Source organism: Takifugu rubripes, chromosome 7 (assembly GCF_901000725.2).
Source record: "Takifugu rubripes chromosome 7, fTakRub1.2, whole genome shotgun sequence".
Lineage (NCBI taxonomy): Eukaryota > Metazoa > Chordata > Actinopteri > Tetraodontiformes > Tetraodontidae > Takifugu > Takifugu rubripes.
This window is the reverse complement of record NC_042291.1, coordinates 9,312,837-9,331,790: the sequence shown is the minus strand read 5'-3', so window position 1 is coordinate 9,331,790 and position 18,954 is coordinate 9,312,837. Positions and strand designations below refer to the sequence as shown.

General features: G+C 41.7%; 1 protein-coding gene across 2 annotated transcripts; it reads right to left on the bottom strand.

Annotated features, from left to right (window-relative positions):
* Positions 1 to 4,907: 4,907 nt before the first annotated feature.
* Positions 4,908 to 12,297, bottom strand: sult2st3 (sulfotransferase family 2, cytosolic sulfotransferase 3). 2 transcript variants are annotated; one of them, XM_003965952.3, is made up of 6 exons: positions 11,943 to 12,297; positions 9,586 to 9,794; positions 9,359 to 9,485; positions 9,128 to 9,222; positions 8,642 to 8,822; positions 4,908 to 8,544 (listed from the first exon to the last, which is right to left on the bottom strand). In XM_003965952.3, the coding sequence occupies exons 1-6, from the start codon at positions 12,280 to 12,282 to the stop codon at positions 8,429 to 8,431; spliced, it is 1,068 nt and encodes a 355-aa protein (XP_003966001.2). In that variant the 5' UTR covers positions 12,283 to 12,297; the 3' UTR covers positions 4,908 to 8,428. The 2 variants fall into 2 exon arrangements, with proteins under 2 accessions (XP_003966001.2, XP_011603696.1); XM_011605394.2 differs by lacking the exon at positions 11,943 to 12,297 and adding an exon at positions 11,294 to 11,549.
* Between the last annotated feature and the right edge of the window lie 6,657 nt (positions 12,298 to 18,954).

Here is an 18,954-nt window from a genome sequence, read left to right as displayed (position 1 = left end):
GGATAAATTGCTTTTTTACATATTTTTCACTTTGACTTATCTTATTAAAAGCACAGAAACTGAACCAGTAAAAAAACAATGCAGATCTTGAGAGTAAAACAGCTAATACCAAACACAAAATATGCCGAACTAGGGGTTAAATTGGTCTTATGATTCAAATTCATTTAATACCAATTACTACAAAATTATATGTGTGGGCAATTGTTAATATTTATCTAATTAGGCTCCTGTTGGCAGATTACAGTCTGCTGTGGAAACAGTTGTGATGATGGCTGTTATGTCAGACTCACTTGCTGCTGCTCTTCAGACACGGGAGTGACGTCATTGCAGTCGTGCTCACAAAACTGGCACAAAACTGGCACTTCTGGCCAATTTTTTTGACAAAGTGGAGCACAAAGTGCATCACTCCCCTTTCATCTGAATGAGATTGGTGGCCACAACCAGTTACCTTCAGTTCCTCTGGGTCCCATCAATACCATTGGCCAGCAGCCAGCCTGCCCCTCCCTCTTCCCTCCCGATAGCCTATGAGTGCATCCATACCGTCGTCCTGCGGGCCAGTATGAGGCTGGAGAGTCCAAAGGGGCTACCTATCAGGTTGATTATCAAGGGGTCCCATTATGGCTCATTACAACGGAGTGTGCTCATAATGAGTGCTGTTAGCAGAGGCCATTAACATGGGTGGGCACATGCCAACAGCTCCATAGAATGTCAGCAATGTGGCACCTTCTCCATAGCTTACGACTGACAAAACTAATTTTAAGTTCATAAGAAAGCCTAAAATGTTGTGCTATTCATTGTGTTAAGGCATTCATCCAGTTCCTGTTAACTGCCACTCATTCTTTTAGGTCACAGGGTTGCTGGACTCTAAGCCATTAAACTCTGTTCTAAATATTTTGTTTTTCAGTGTTTTTCTTTAGCAGCTCTTGACTCATGATATGGGCTGAAGGGTGGCCGTACATCAGTCTCCGGAAATTACACAGCAAGACCCGTTAAACCATAAGTCCACCCTGGAAAAGCCCTTTAACATCCCTGTGTCAACAGCTAGCTGGTGTTTTAAACGATTCAACTACCTTAGAATAACAAAAACAACAAGAAGCCTGAAATGATGTTGTCCTCAATTTAACCTTCTGGATGAGTGACCTTGACCAAGGAAAACATCAGCAATTGCTGCATCTGGACGAGATCTCCAAGGACAAAATGTGCTGGTGGCAGAGGAAATTGCAGTTTGCCAATCCCACTTCTTATCCCAAAAACCAGATGGACAGTGTCAGAATCTGCATGGATCACACATGATACAGAAACACCCAAAAACACAAGAAACCAAAAACAAAGCCCAATAACCCTTATTTATGCTCTTTCATTTTCCATCTTTCCACCCCGTGCTGGTGAAGACACGAGGACGAGACAGGCAGGAAAGAGCAAGAGACAGAGCCCGACTCTCATGACTTGAGAAAACACGCCCTCGTTGTCCCCTTTGTTCACCCAAAACAAATCAGTGTGTGTATGTGCAGCACAAGTCAGAAAACATATTTATTCCAGACCGATAAGAAAATGCCAGTAACAAAAGGTACCAAGTGGAAAATCAAAGATCTAAAAGAGTCCAGTTTTCTTAGTTCTGTAAAATTCATTGAATTAGTAATACATATATTTAAATGCTTTAAAGGAGTCTACTTTGGCTGACAGGATGTTAAATATTCTATGAGTAGAAAGTCAGTCACAAACTCTCTCTAGCATTAGCAACATTAGCATGCTAATGTTGTCAATATACATAACATACAAAAGAAGGAAGTATTTAGTGCTCACACATAGATTATTATCTAAGCTTAGACTGCACATGAATGAGCTCTGTGTGTGTGTGTGTGTGTGTGTGTGTGTGTGTGTGTGTGTGTGTGTGTGTGTGTGTGTGTGTGTCTGTGTCACATTGATTGAATATGTGCTATAAAAATAGGCTGAATATTTAAAATTGTTTGGATTATTATCAAGCAGCTAAGTCTTTAATCAAAACTTTCCATTTCCAAACTATGATAATAACATAAATTTTGGAGTGACAGAGGTGTTTTGAGTTAAATTACATATCATATTTCACTCCCAGGCAACTAAATGGGAATTTCATGCATGATTTCTGCATAATTTAATTTTTTTTAAATTATTTTTTTACTCACAAACTAAAATAAAAGTTTTAATAATAAGATTTAATAATAATAACATTCAGCTTTCTTTGTGGGATTGCATAAGATACCCTGACAGGAGCAAATATTTACCCTCTTTGTTATTTTGTACACAATGCGGCGGCAGGAATTGTAATTGTTACCACCATAGTAATCCAGATATTGTTTATTCATTGCAACCGAAATAGAGACAGGACAACCTTTTAACAAAAGATAACCTTCCCTTCGCTTCTTTTTGCTCTATTGTTGTCAGAGCATAATTACCAGCTGCTCACTATTTATATCGAACCTCCAGCAGCGAAGGAGACGCCTCGAGGTCATCAAACTTGTGTGTACGCCAACCATTGTTGTCATATAAACAACCAATAAATAAACAAGATACACATGCTACATGCAAGGTTTTCGGAAGCGCGTGTCTATTTTGGACCGATCCACCCTCACCTTTAATGGAGGTGACCGTTTCCTGCTCTGATTTTCTAGTTTTCTGGCCTCTTTAGTCCGGCAGGCACGTTTTCCCAACTGTTTGGTTTTCTCTACACATCTGTAGAAGCGGGGAAATTTGGGGATCAGCTGCCTTGCAGGGTACGTCTGTCATCAAACAGCCTGGCAGTCGTCTAAACAATCCCAAATGTCGCCGCGAAGTCTCATCAGATCTCTCATGTAAAGACTGAGGACATCCAAAGCCAGATCCAGCTGCAGATGGGCCCTTGATGTTTCATTGCTCTGATTAAAATATCCGCCGCATCAACACAAACAATGTCAGATTATGAGAAGTGACCATCACAGAGATCTGCGGGGTCGTTTCATACCCACGGACGGTTGCACATCTAGACCCACACGCCACAATTTCCCTCTCGCCTGGCTGAAGTACTAATATTAGAAGTGCTGTGAATTCTTCACTCACCGGGGCCTTCATTAGTCTGTCATCTGCAGCTGCGGCCCTTGATTCAGCGGCGACCGACTGTCAGTGTTACATCACTGGAATCTAAAATGCAATTAGCAGCAACAATAGAAGGAAATCAGATCGTAGGCTGGCACAGTCGGCCTGTATGTCACTTTAGAGTTTGCGTGCTACGCTAATCAACTGTCCAGCAGACAAAGAAGAACCTGAAGGGACGAGCTGAGTCTGCGGACATTTGGCTGCTCCCAAATGTCCCCTCACGTGTGTTTTCTCAGTCTGCTTTTCTCAGGTTTAAAAGCAGCATTTTAAAAGCTACATTTTTTCCCTAAATAAGCTGCCTCTGACACACCGGGACCTGACATTTTGAACTGAAGGGGAAGTTATTGAATCATCCCAGTACAGCAACCCAAACAATGTGTCACCAGAATGCAGCCGTGTTTATTTGACTTTTCGTTTATTTGGCATGCCGTAACGAGATTGAATGGCTTCGCATCCAAACACCAGAGAAAGCCCTTCCAGAAGCTCGTCGGACACATTTTACTAGAACTTCCTTTGAGGATGTCTTCGTCCAAACACACAAACTCCTTCATTCAGAAATCATTTAGGCTGACCGGCTGCCCTTTTTTGAACGGCAGGAGCAGAAAGTCAGGCCTTCATTTTGATTTCCCTGTGGTTGTTAGTGCAGTCCTGTCAGCTCAACACTCATGTGCACGTGGACTCACAGCAATGAGCGAAGAGATATATGTGTCTGCATATGTCTTATTTGTTCTGCCCTTGACTCATAAATACAATGGAAGCCATTTTCTTGATTTCGAGACGCGGCAGCGATTTTTAGCGGTGTTTGTGGTATGACGTCGCGTCGCCAAAGGTGTGAAATCTTCACCTAAACGCTAAATAATGTAAAGACCAGTGACCATTAAGTCTGGTGACACCAGAATAACTTGGATCTGGTGAAACCTACGTGACCGGTGCTGTGTCTAAACCTCATTTGGGGAGTTTGTTTTGTTTAGTCTTTATTGGGCCTCCCTGTCCACATCCTATTGCGCTTTATTCATCATCTCCCCAACCCCCAAAACACACAAATGCTTGTGGCGTCATGCGTACAGGAAGCAAGACGCGCTAATGGAACAATGGGGACATTGTGGCTGCAGCCATGAGCTGTGGTGGCGCACAGACGCTACCATGAAATCTGAGTCTCTGATGCACTTGTAAATTTAAAAAAAAAAGGAAGACACAAATGCAGATTAATGATAATTTTTTCTTCTCAGGCGATATGCCTGGAGGCTTTAACGTCCCCCCACCCCAGGCAAGGCTCATTGTCTGTGTCTCTACGTGACTGGTCCAAGGTCTGTCTGCACCGGCGGAGGCAGCCATGGCAGCAGATAACGCTAACTAGCTTCCTGCCATTACTGCTAATTGCCCCCTGGCCCGGAACTGTGCAGACACCTTGGGTGGGGCGTGACTGCGGAACGTGTGCGTGTGTGTGTGTGTGTGTGTGTGTGTGTGTGCGTGCGTGTAAGAGAGACAATCATTTGATCAATTTAAAGAACTGAGCTGATTTAATCCTTGATCATAAGAATATATAATGAGGTTGATGTAAACTGTTGCACGAGTAAAGCTGTTGGACTCACTGTGAATGAACTGATGGTAAAGTTGGTGTGGACATCAGAGGTGAGAGTGAGAGCATGTGGCACGAGATGCACAACAATCACAGCAGCAGTCACTGTCATTGAAATTCTTGTGTCTCAAGCTCTGAACTAAATACAACAAAGGTTTAACAGCTACTTTATATTTAAAAGTTCTCAAACACCGAGGTCGGTCAGACATTCAAAACCAGCTTCCAGGTCCAGAATAGCTCGATTTTATTCCAGATAACTGTTAAATTTGTACCACAGAAATATTGCAAAAACTCATTCTTTCAGTTTTGCATTGCGGTCCATCAACAAGTATAAAAACAGATGTCCCAGATGTCCCAGATGTTCCAGATGGTGGGTGTAATCCACATAACAAGACTCAATACAAGGTTACTGCTGCTTCAACATTCTTAACCAGAGGAGAGGATGTTTCCATTGTCTGAGGAGGTGGACAGTTGGCTTCATTACCATGCTAACCTGTCCCTGTCCACTGTGTTGCTGGTGTGTGGACACTACAGTAGCTGGAAGCTGCAGCTGGTAGATTTAGCCACATCACTTAACTAAGAATGTATGATCTGCATCTTACTGTCCATCCATCCATCCATCCATCCATCCATCCATCCATCCATCCATCCATCCACCCATTCTCTTTCAGAAGTCACATGGAGAAGTCACTGGTCCATCAGAGGACATATATCACCCACTTACAAAGGTGCAGTTTAGTCTCCAAACAGCCTAATGTGGATGTTTTTGATAGATTTATTGCTCTAAAACAGATATACTTACCACTGCACCACTGTATTGGATGATGTTGGGTATGAGAACAGAGCTTGAGCATTACCAGAACCTGCTGAGGGTTGAGCAACTATAGACAGAGAAACTGCCAACACGTATGCGTCTGTGTTTCCAAACCCCCGATCGTGAAACAAAACAGGATTACTGGCACCAACATTACACTTAATATCCAAGAAAGCACTTTTTCAGCACAGAAGCTGAGGTAAAAGGCAGCTAAAACCCAAGATGATCAAGTCATTCAACAAAATGAGCATTAAAATGAAGATGGTAAATGGTAATCCTTTCAATCTTTGGTTGAAGTAAGTGGCTGATCAGACCAAATCCAAAACCCTGATAAGCAGCCTCTTTCAAATATCACTGCTGTTTAACAAAACCTTTTGGCTATCTTTCAATGGGCGCTTAAGCAGCGGACGTCAGCAGACTTTTTAGAAGACTTGGCCCACTGACTTTTAAAAGATCAGATGATCTTCTGAAGAGCTGCGCTGCCTATCTTCAGTAGATGTGTATGTCTGCAGAATGTTGATGAGGGCATCAAAGCAGGACAGCATCCTGTGGGCAGCCCAGGGCAGGACCACTGGGCACAAGGCGGCAGCGAAGTGGGTGTCCTGGAGCAGGCACCGCACCGTCTGCCCCACACACACACACACACACACACACACATTCAGATCACACACATTTACATCACACACATACACAGACAGAAAACAGAAAGACAGAAAATTCCCCTTCCTGGGACAAAAGGCCACCAAGTAATTGAAGTAGTGTCAGAACTCAGGGGATCAAGAGCTGGGAGGGTCACCCACACAAACACTCAGAACAACCTTGCACAGCAACAAATTTCATACAAATTCACCCCTTAGATTCATCATTCAAAGGTCCAGGATGTATAACTTAACAGGGATAACAGAGAACCACGGTGGGTCTACGGTGTATCAACCATGGGGGGAGAGCTACATTATCATTTTTATATATTTCACTGTCATAAATCAACAACAGCTCGTCAGACTAGATAATAAAGTAGGTTTATACAAGTCAGTGTTACTGTTACATCCTAAAATTGAAATAAATCAAGTAGCTGAGTTACTATCATAAATACGAAATCTTATCCACGAGGGTTTATTTTTGCCGGCAGAAGCCACATTAATTGAAATTTTAGCGCAACAAATTGGTAATGTTAGACTGCCACCTACTGTTGGATCACGTGTCTGACTACACACGATACTCCTGCAAGGACAGGGAAAATCATCACTGTTGAGTCGAACAGAAAATAGCTTTTGCTGTTTAAATGCCGGAAATGTTCACATGTCGTGCCCTTTATTTAATTTCTAGTGAGGCATCAGGATTGCAAATAAAGTCTTCTTTGTGGTATCAAGGTCATGTTCCAGCACATGTGGCCAGATGTGAAAGGAGCCACTGTGACCTAAATCAATTAAAGCCACATCATGTGGTTTTCTTTAGCAAGTTTTACCAATTGCACGTGGAAGTCACCTGACATTACTTCCAAATGTGTCACCATTTTAAAAAAATTCTTTCTTTTTTTAACAAACACAATTGACACGTATTTCACATTAGAGTTCTCAAATCAGGAAGTTATGGAGGAAGAAAAAAATATGATGTTTCTGCAAGTTCCTCATGGCTGTTTATTACCTGGACATAATGTTCAAAATGTAAATGTTTAAAGGATTTTTTTGCCTTCATTTCCATTCCAGTCTATAATTTATAATCCAGATTAACCCATTTTCCTTCATATAAAGGTGTAATCTTTCAGGAGATCCTCCCTCTGGTGCTGAATAATGTGTGGTTAGACACCAGTCCAGACCATTACAAACTGGACCTGAATGCCCTGAATACCAGATGTTTGATAAATGTATAACCACCTTCCTGTAGGACAAAGGTCAAGCGTTTAACTCCATACAGAGCTTATGCAACTGAGAATAAACAGCTTTGTGTTGTCTCATGTAATTGGGTTTTGGTCCACTTATTGGTCGTAAACCACGAAGCAGATCAGTGTTTATCGTGTTCCACATTCCATGGCTGCCTCTTCTGCAGTGTTTGGAATATGGATTGATTAGATTACACAAGTGAAACTCTACACTGGTGATTCCAGGCACGGAAACCAAGGTCAGGAATGGAACACAAGAAAATCCTGGAGAATATTTGCTCTAAACAGGTTTGAGGAATTTCAGGCATCTGAGGGTTAGTTTAGACATGCCAGAATCATTTCTGATCAGTAAATGTCACAGGAGGATTTAAACTCTGGCACAGCTTGGTGAACACCTATTTAAAATTCTGTGGGTCCTACTTTTGCTTCCAAAACAGCTCCGAACAGTCAAAGCATGGACTCCACTAGACCCCTGCAGGGGTGCTGTGGCCTGCTGAGGATACGAAACCTGGCTTGAATCCAGTCAAGGACTGGATTGGCGGATCCCTGGATAGAGAATAGGTACAGCGGTGACATCCAATTAAAAACGCAGTTTGTGAGGTTGTTTTTCAGCACCTGTCCATTGATGGATCTTTGGTAATTGAGCTCAACGACCTTTTTGACTGTCAGATCATGAAGAAAACAACCCTGACGGAGTTAAGACGCGGCTAAAAGGAGACTAACAGATCAAATAATCAAATTTTCAACTGAGGTTAATTCAAGGCACCGCCATGTTTTGTGCTTAGATCTGCTGCAGCAGTAGGTGTGTTAGATGATGCAACTCATGAGTGAGGTCATTTCACTGTTAAGGAATTTTCCAGATGCATAAACTACATTAACGATGAGCAGACACACACACATAAAATCACAATTTGTACGACAATGCTATTAATAATTAAATAACGGCTATAGTGGATGTTTTCCAGTTAAATTATGTAGTTTGTTTTAATTGTGTAATTAGTTTCCCCTACGTTATCAATACATGTTAATGTCACTTTTTTTTTTGTCTTTAATCTAAGCTCCAAGGAAGACAGAAATCTTCGTTCTCCAGCTCTTTCTTGATGACCGAGGAGAATTTGGCCAGCTGCTCTGAACTGAAATGGTTTTTCCAGTCTCCGGCCAGGCCTGACAGAAACACACACCAGAGCAACTGCATGAACTCTTTTATGCTGCAGCAAGAACACTGATATCTAAAAATGCAGCTGCACTGATGACGCACTACCTTTCCTGAGGAATGGAGATTTCTTGCTGTCCATGTACTCATTTGGAACCAGGCTGAAGTTTGACATGGGATTCGCTTTCATGTTCCTAAAGGAGCAATGTTCTGCTATCTTCTGGATGACTTCCTCGCTCAGATTACGGCCCAGGAACACAGATAGTCTCCTGAGAGCAGCAGGAAGGTCCTGGGAGAGGATAAGAGCTGAAAATTTATTGAGTGTGAAGCAGGAAGTGCTCTTTTAAGGGCCTATTCTTGAGCCAACACTTTCCTCAATATGTATCCTTCCTCTTTTTGAGTTATGGTTTGTAATTCGGCTCAGACACCCAGAGGGTTTTTACGCAAAAACCAAGCCCGAAGACAGCATGCTGCTAATTAGCTTAGTGCAAATAATAGTAGTGAACACTGTGTTCATATTGCAACGTTAGCAATCAAACAGGACACTGAGCCAGGGTGGGGGGGTCCTATTAAAGATGCCTATATCAGTTTTACCTCAACCATTTCTTCGTAGGTGAGGTATAAGATTCTGTCTCCAAGCTCCGTGTGTCTCCAGCTCTTCACGTGATCTGTCCATTTTCCAAACAACACTGCGGACGACATGCAGTAAAAAAACAAGCCTCTGATTTACTTTGGGATTCACAGCATTTTGACATAAAAACAGAATTCGCAGGGTAACTCTCTGGACAATTTGTGCGGTGCACATGCGGGGATTAAATATGTGACCTTTGCCCTCCAGGAATGTGTTCATAAATTCGCCAAATGTTCCTGGATCCTGGAGGAATGCAGCCATTTGGTGGAAGTAGTACGAAGAGACCAGAACATCCTTTGGGTTTCTCATGACATAGATCACCTGAGGCAGTTACAAATGCTGATGAACGGATTCCAGACAAAAGACTTTTTTTTTTAAAACTAGATTTTGTAGCTGCAGGATGACTGTGCAGGAAACTGACCTTAGCTCTAGAGGTCTGCAAGGACGGAGGCATGAGGTGATAAGGCAAATGCGTGACCATTGCCCGTGGATTAGGCAGCTGGTCTACAACCAGCGCTAATCTCTTCTCCTCCAGCCAGGGGACTCTGTCCCAGTTAGCAATGGTCTGAACTGGTGTCAAATCCCCACCATTCAGCACCAGTGGGAGGATCTCCTGCATCCAGATTGTACCTGCAGGAAAGAAAGGTATGATTGAGGACTTATAGTATGAAAATTTTAACATTTAGTTCTGAAAAGAGCTAGGTGATCATCTATAGCCTGCAACAATCCCAGTCACTGGGATAAAATAGAATATGAATATAAATATAAAACTATAAAAATGTTCCAGTTCTCCTGTTGGCCCTCCTCCCCCCCTGTGAGGAGTTGAACAGCCTGATGGCTCGGGGGATCTTTGGTAATTGAGCTCAACGACCTTTTTGACTGTCAGATCATGAAGAAAACAACCCTGACGGAGTTAAGACGCGGCTAAAAGGAGACTAACAGATCAAATAATCAAATTTTCAACTGAGGTTAATTCAAGGCACCGCCATGTTTTGTGCTTAGATCTGCTGCAGCAGTAGGTGTGTTAGATGATGCAACTCATGAGTGAGGTCATTTCACTGTTAAGGAATTTTCCAGATGCATAAACTACATCAGAAACATTTGGGTTTTTTTCTTTCAATATTTGAGATTTATTTCCTGTTTGCAAAGATCACAACATCAATAAGCTGTAAACGAGCTTTGATAAGGGTGTAGGTCCTAGATGGGAAGCAACAGCAGTCTTGGGAGAATAACTGAGGAAGAGTTCCGCAACTTTAAAAGAAACTATCTTAATACTTGGATTCATACACCAGGGGCAGAGACTAAAATGCCGGATGCCGCATGTTTCATAGGGCTGACAAACTGCAGCCCTGAAGATGGCACCTCAGGATGTTTCTCAAGACCACTGCGTTGAGACATCCAATCAATCGGTCACCTCTAGCTCAGGGTCTATGTAATGTTTAACCACTTTGATGTGCAAAGACCATTTGCAAATTAAAACCACACAGTGGAGCTTAAAATGATTTACAAGTAATAGTGACACTGGTCACACAATAATCCACCAGTTATACAAAAGTGAAAAATAAAAAAGTGACAGAAATAGAAGTGTTTTTCTACATTTTTTTTTAAATGAATGAAAACAGGAAAAGGAAACTTCAGGGCCTAACTATGAAACCCTCTGGTGTAATAGATATTATTTCACAAGAAACATTGTTTCTCCATATTCTACAATGCTTCAGTTTCTTTCTGAGGTACAAAGGAATCCAAATGGTTTTCAGCCCCTAGCAATTGTGGTCCACTAAAAAGGCTGTAACTCTTATATGGTGATGTCACTGTTAAATTTGAAGACTTAAATGAAATTTTAGACAAAACAGTGCAATTACTGCCCTTAACGCAAGAGGGAGACATTGAGAGTTCGAAAGGATCATCCAGTAAACTTCAAAATCTATTTTGACGTATAACCTAAATTTGACAGAGTGTAAGTCACAGCTAATACAAGCATTCATTCAAATAAATTATTTCAAAATTCAAAGAATGGGCGGAAGTGATTAAATGATTCCAACATAAGCTTTTCCCATAATTTGTGTGTGAAGAATTACTCATGTTTACTTGTGCAACAACAGCATGTTTTAGTCTAAAGAAACACTGACCTGATTTCGGATACGTGACAGCCAAGGCATCGTTATCTTTAAATCTAAAATCTTGCGCAAACTTCAAACTCTCCGGATCGTGAATCTCTTTGGGGAGCAGAAGTCCGTGAAAAGACAGAAACATCTCGGTAGTCATGATATCCCCGCGATTTTGCGCCACTGAACAACGATCTTGAAGTTTTCAATCGTGCGTTGACTTAATATTGTGCACGTAATACACAAGTCAGGCGTCAGACGTTCAGCGCGAAACTCGAACTTCCGCAAAGGTTTCTGGGGTAAATCGGGGGGCAGGTAGGGTCCGTGCAAAGTTGAAGACAATTTATGTATATTTCTCTTGTGTGACCTTTTATGCATTCAACTTTAGCACATTTTCATTTTGATACTTATTCTGCCTATTGCTGGAGTTGTAATGGTGTAATGTAGATTATATAAAACCCAGCCATGGACTCTGGAGCTTGTTTGGACTGAAACCAGGAGACTCTTGTACTGACCCTGTTAGTTATTGGGGTCCTGAAGCTCTTTTGACTTATATTACTATTATTACAGGTCTTTACAGATCAAATTACATTGTTTAAGAAAAAAAAGATTACTGCATTGAATAATGAAAAAGATAATGAAAAGTATGGAAGAGAGAAGTATTAGTTGCTACCTGATTTGGGGTAGGTCACAGCAAACACATCTGTGTCTTCTATTGAGAAGTTCTGAGCATATTCCAGGCTCTCCTCGCTGTGAGCCAGCGGGGGGAGCATAATCCCACGATAATAAATGTATTCGATGGTGGACATGGTGGCTGCTCTGTGCCCACCTTCCTCTCTCCATCCAGTTGTCAGGCCTGCAGTGCGCTTCACTTGCTGGGGCCACGCTGCTGCCGTCACCCCATTCAGGTCACTCCCCTCTAGGGTTACCATGGGAGCCACGATGTCACTGCTGCGTCCTCTAACAAGCGAGAGCTGTTCCAGCAACCAGGCATAAGTTGGCGCAGCGCACATGTTGTGATTATGTATGTTAGGTAACAGCAATGAGAGCTTTGTTTAGGCTGCAGTCGACCCACAGAGTGAGAAGACTACAGAGATGTGTTGTGTGGAAGTCTAGTGGAATAATCAGTGTACATGAGCTGATTTCTTTCTTCTTCTTTTTTAGTTTGTATCTCCTTCTCCCTCTCCTCTCCTCTCCTCTCCTCTCCTCTCCTCTCCTCTCCTCTCCTCTCCTCTCCTCTCCTCTCCTCTCCTCTCCTCTCCTCTCCTCTCCTCTCCTCTCCTCTACCTCCCCTTCACTCTACTTCTCCTCTCCTCTCCTCTACCCCTCTCCTCTCGTCTCCTCTAGCTTCTGCCTAATCAGGAAGCGTTTCATCTGTTTGCAGAAACTACTTTCACAGAGACTTTCAGAACATCCGTGAAGCCTTTTATCCATTTAGGTCTAATTTCTCAGTCTATTGTGTTGAATTGGATGAGGTCAAATTACTGTCAATTTGTCCCAAAGGTCAGGAAACACCGAATAATAGATGTTTCTGTCAAAAAGCAAAAACAGATACAGATGACATTGTGGTTTAAAAGCTGGAATATAATTGTTAGGTTCAAACGACCTGAAACACGAGAAAAACAAATGGCAAACACAACAGTTTTGAATTTTACTTGCAGCAAGGAGAACGGGGAGGTGTGCTCAGTTACAGATCTCCAACACGTTCTGACGCACAACTCCCGCCATCCTTCTTTTATTGAAATTAGGAGGTCCCTAGTTACAGAATTCAAATGTGCCTAAGGGAGGGGGAAACACAAGATAGCAGGTCCCAAACAAAGCAAAAGACTGTAAATCATAATGGTGAGATTATACGTAGGTCTTCACTGATTTGATTAGCTTAGCTCGCACACAGCACATTCTTCCATGTCAGACAGATTAAAAGAACACCTCCTGGGTCATTGTCAGGCCCTAACCCTAACCCGCCTCCTGGGTCAGGCCCTGCAGCTCTGTCTCCAGTCAATGTCACTTCCCCACAGCAGCTGCATTTCTGTCGCCCTTGGCCAGAGAAGTTCGAGTTGACACATCAAGCATCATGAACATTAAGCATTAGCAAATAATAGGAAACATGAAGTAATGAGAAACAATATAACAAGAATAAAGAATATAACAAGGTAAAAGCAAATAAGAGATAACTTTAATATAATGGATCTAACAGAGTGGATATTGGGGAGCAGGAAATTTTCCTCTCCTTGGTCTCAGATTTCCCTGTGAATTATGTCTTGCACACGTCAGACATGTTTTACAAAAATGTTTTGAATAAGAATTAAATCCATAGGTTGTATAATGCTGCTGTATCTGTCCTACCATCCCTCCTGTTGAGACATGTGTTACACCATGGCTCAATATAGCAGCATATTTACACAGATTTTCTGGTAGGATAGATTTTCCTGCTGGTCATACATAGATTCTTCTTTAAAGATTGCTCATTTTTCTTTGATGAGCCGTCTACAAACAAAAATGCTCCAGTTTTTAAAGGTTGATCTAAATCACTTTTTGCAGTTTGTTCAGCTAATTCTTGGCAGTCATGTGGTTCTCCGTCATCTGTTTTGTGCCTGTTTTGTGCCTTTCCTATGTCTTTCCTATGGCTATATCTCTCAACTTACTTTGTTCCATCTATATGTCTCTCAACTTACTTGGTTCCATCTATATGTCTCTCAACTTACTTGGTTCCATCTATATGTCTCTCAACTTACTTTCTCAATTTCCAGGTTTGTCTGCCACTCCAGAATATCTGTAGTGCAGAGTTTGCCTGAAAAATTCAACTTTCTTCTCCACCTTTCCTGACTTATTTTCCCCGAACCTTCTGCATCTCCTTCCACAAACTTTTCATCCCCCTCAAGTTCGACATCCTTTTTCTTGAACAGCGGCATGTTGTACTATGTGGTCTCACAGAAAAGTTCTCTGGTCAAAGGGAGGACACTAACACGGCCTTCTACTGTGCACTATCTGCACAGCGGTGTTAGTTTTAAGGGATGAAACCCGTCCTTTGTCCCCTGATCACCAGTACTTCGTTTTCTTAAGAGGCAAAATAATAAAACACAGGACTAGCAGAGTTCTCCTATCAACTCTTTCAGTTGGAGACTTAGTATAACTATTATGATTATCAGGAATACTATAATTACAGTTAGCACCGAGGCTAGTATACTACAGCATCAGCCAATCTTCTGTATTTTTCTTTTTTTTTTGTATTATCTTTTGTTTATTTTACCCGCTGCTGTCCTTGTGATGTTTATGAAATCGGTACACTATTTATGGACCATAACCTGTTGAAGTAGCCTCCCTAAGTGAGTCGGCGGCTCTTAAAACTTCACTGACTTTCGGGTCTACCCAGACTCTATTCGTCTAAGTCCACCCTATTATCAGACTTTGCATCACCTTCCCGGTCGGAGTTTTCAACAGAAATGACCTTCTTGCAATGAGTGAGGTGTACCCAGGTTGATCTTTCAGCTATTTTAGCAGCAGTAGGTGTAGACAAAAGAACTTGGTAAGGTCCTTCCCACTTAGGTGAATACCAGTGTTTCTTTTTTACGCTTCTCACTAGGACCCAATCGCCTGGCTCCACCGGTTGGATTTTCTGTTGGGAGACAGAAGGCGTCTCAGTTTCATGATCTTGGTTTTGTTTTTCTAACATTCTTCTCATGTAATCAGCTAGATTAGACTCATCATTTGTCTCCCAGTAGTTTTTGAACTGAGGAAACCTGTACGGTCTTCCAAATAAGATCTCATAAGGAGTTCGGCCTGCGGTGCTTGTAATGTTTATATAGAGCTTAGCCAAATCATCCACAGCCAGAGAAGCCTGATCAGCCAGAGGCTGCGCCTCCCCAAGTTCAGGACAAACAGACTGGGGAACTCATTCATCCCCCGAGCCATCAGGCTGTTCAACTCCTCACAGGGGGGGAGGAGGGCCAACAGGAGAACTGGAACATTTTTATAGTTTTATATTTATATTCATATTCTATTTTTAATTTATTCTATTTTATTTCTTATTTTATTATATTTTTATTATCTTTAATAGGTTTAATGGGGTGTAATGGTGGTGGGAAATTTTGTACAGTGCTGTACGTTTCTTTGGAGATGCTAATTTCCCTGATGGACACCCCCTAAAGGGATCAATAAAGTACTCTTGAATCTTGAATCTTGAATCTTGATCTTTTTAACAACTTGATTTACAAAATGAGTACCATTATCAGAGTAAATTTTTTCTGGGATACCATATCTGGGTATGATATCTTTGCAGAGTGCTTTAGCAACTGTTAGCGCATCTGGGTTTTTTATTGGAAATAGTTCTATGCATTTTGAAAATGCATCTATTATGACTAGACAGTATTTTTTTCCTTCACTTTTATTTATTTCTATGAAGTCCATATGTATAGTTTGGGACTATACACAGGACTAGCAGAGTTCTCCTATCAACTCTTTCAATGGCTTAGTCCTCCATTCACACACAAACACAATTTCCTATTTTCTTAACTTAATTACGGCTAAGTTATAACCTACTTAATCAATGGCTAAGTTTAACCAGGTCTCACCTCTGAGGCAACAGTTTGTTGTGAGTTTAGCTGTCCTTTGAATCCATAATCATTTATCTACTTATCTAGATTAGCAAGTTTCTTTGGATTTTTGTTTGTCGATGAATTTCCAGTCCTTACACCGCAATTAATCTCTGAGCCTTTGTTTGCTTTTACTTGTCCCCATTTTTGGAGGATTGGGTTTTAACTTTTAGCTCTTCTTTTCTCTCTGTTTTTTTTTTCATTTTACGAGTTAACCTTATCCTAATTTACCGTTTTTTTGTTTGTTTTTTTATTAAGAATTTGGTCCAGTCTTGCACATAGGGTGACCTAAAACTGGGATGTTGATCTCAGTGGGGTGATAATTAATCAAACCGTTTGTCACACTCTGCTCCAGCCCATGGACTCAGTACTTTTCCACTGCCCTGCTCACACCACACCCTCTGATCACCACACCTGCTCTCAGTCATTGATCACACACCTGCCCTCACTCATCAATCAGCTCACCTACCAGTATATATTCTCCAGCCTCACACTCACTCAGTGCCAGATTGTCTCTGCTATGCATGACCTTCCAGCGTTTACCTGCCTGTCTTCCTGGAATCGACCCTGCCTGTGTATGACCTGCCTGTTCTGCCTGACCCCCGGTAAATTAACTCTGTCTTCCGTTTTGACCACGTGCTCAGCCAGTCCCCCTCTGGATTGTTTGCCTGATTCTGCCTGCCTCCCGGTTACTGACTTTTTGCCTGCCTCGACCAAGTCCGCTGCCCCGCCCTCGAACTGTTCTTTGTTTGCCAGATTGCAGTTAATAAACCTGTTAACTGATCATCAGTTCATTGCCTGTTTTGTACTGCACTTGGGTCCATACCATACCCGTCACACCGTTGTGGTACTTCTCACTTCAACTCTTTGGAGTGGAGAGTCTTGCCTCTGCATCCACAGGGGCCTTATCACTTACTGTCCCACTGCTTTGGTATGATTGAAAATACCTAGTGGTATTTAACAATCCTTTCACACTCACAATCACTCTTTTGGATGATTTGTCGTGACTTAATTTCTTTTTCACGTGGCCAGGACTCCCTCGCCCTGCCTTAGTACTGACCTTAGTACTCTTATTTACCTGCCATTGACTAGTATTCACAGGGTTTGTTTCTCATTTCGTCTTACAGAGGACTTTCGGGTTCCTCTCTCCCAAAACACTGCCTTAGTGTTTATCGCAATTTTACATTAAGTCCCCGACAATCATCACACACACTTTTGAATTCAAAACATGCTCACCACTAGTGATGGGACGATACGTCAAGGAGTGTATTGACACACTACACAAACTGTGTCGGCACTGTAGTGACCCCTGCAGTAGTTATAAAATGATTGCAGGTAAAAAAATTCCTTGTTTGCTAAACTGAGTTGGTATATAAAATATAATTCAGTTACAATTTTTTTACTTATGTACACACATTCTTTGTTAACTGTTAAATCATATGAAATAATACAAAAGTGATTAGTTTATGAATTTTTATTGAGGAACAAAAGTTTTTGGAGTGTCTTTGCTCCAAGGCGATTTCTCCTCTTAAACACCAGCTCCCCAGCCTTAGAAAATACTCTTTCACACGGTACAGATGACGATGGTGAGCAGAGAGTTTTAAGTGCAAGCTGATGCAGATGTGGATATGTTTTCTGGTTCTGTCACGAGTATCTGCCAATTCTCCATTGCCATGCCGAGCTCTATAATGCCTCAGCATTGATGAAGTGCTCTTATTGATGTAAGAGAGCTCTGTGGAGCAGAGCCGACACTTCACCTACAATAACATAAAGCGTTACAAACAATTCAAACCCCTTACTAGAACAGAGTAAAAACTAAGGTGGCGCCTTGCATTCACTTAATAGACACCCTATCTCATGATTTCGAGATCAGGATCTCGTTATTATGAGAAAAAATGAATAAAGCAACTGTAAGGCTTTTTAACTGACTATCATGTATCACAGGTCATTCACTTGATAAAGTAAGTGCAAAGCGCCACCGTTAAAAAATTGTATATAACAGTAAACAATGCTCAAAGGAGAAAAAGATTTCCCTTGTTTGGAGTCACAAGATCAAAATTATTCCACACTGGGGAAAACTTCTTAGAACGATACATAATTGCGCAACTGCAAAACTCCATCCAACAAACCCACGACATGTCGATACAGTTTGTTTCCTTATAAACACACTTTGGCGCGGCACATCCAAACGATACGATTCCTGTATCGGTCACGTGATTCTTTCTTAAAGCAATACACGCACCGATACGGCGTTTCACTCTTGAGCTCTCGGCACAGTGTTGACGCACCAGTGTCGCTCGTCCCATCACTGCTCACCACTGTTGCCTTTTCCTCCTGGAATTCCGTCAACCGTCAGGGTCCAAGCAGTGAGCTGAAGCCCAGTCCCGGAAAGGGTATCTTAGGTCGCACCTAGGCGGCCTGCCTAAAAAAGTGATTAGTTTATGGTCTTTCCTGAGGTTCAGCCTCAACCACTGGACCCTTCAGGTGTGTTGGAATCCGGCTCGAAGGACCAAAATGTTAGGTTCAAACGACCTGAAACACGAGAAAAACAAATGAGGCAAAGACAACAGTTTTGAATTTCACTTGCAGCAAGGAGGACGGGGAGATGTGCTCAGTTACAGATCTCCAACACGTAAGAGATAACTTTAATATAATGGATCTCACAGAATGGATATTGGGGAGCAGGAAATTCTCCTCTCCTTGGTCTCAGATTTCCCTGTGAATTATGTCTTGCACACGTCAGACATGTTTTACAAAAATGTTTTGAATAGAATTAAATCCATAGGTTGTATAATGCTGCTGTATCTGTCCTACCATCCCTCCTGTTGAGACATGTGTTACACCATGGCTCAATATAGCAGCATATTTACACAGATTTTCTGGTAGGATAGATTTTCCTGCTGGTCATACATAGATTCTTCTTTAAAGGTTGCTCATTTTTCTTTGATGAGCCGTCTACAAACAAAAATGCTCCAGTTTTTAAAGGTTGACCTTTCCTATGTCTTTCCTATGGCTTTACTCCTCAACTTACTTTGTTCCATCTATATGTCTCTCAACTTACTTTGTTCCATCTATATGTCTCTCAACTTACTT

Coding starts and splice junctions, on each gene's coding strand:
- sult2st3 (XM_003965952.3), bottom strand. CDS start 12,282: ATGTGCGCTGCGCCAACTTATGCCTGGTTGCTGGAACAGCTCTCGCTT. Junction 9,486..9,585: donor TGCAGACCTCTAGAGCTAAG/GTCAGTTTCCTG, acceptor TAACTGCCTCAG/GTGATCTATGTCATGAGAAA. Junction 9,223..9,358: donor CACATTCCTGGAGGGCAAAG/GTCACATATTTA, acceptor TGTCGTCCGCAG/TGTTGTTTGGAAAATGGACA.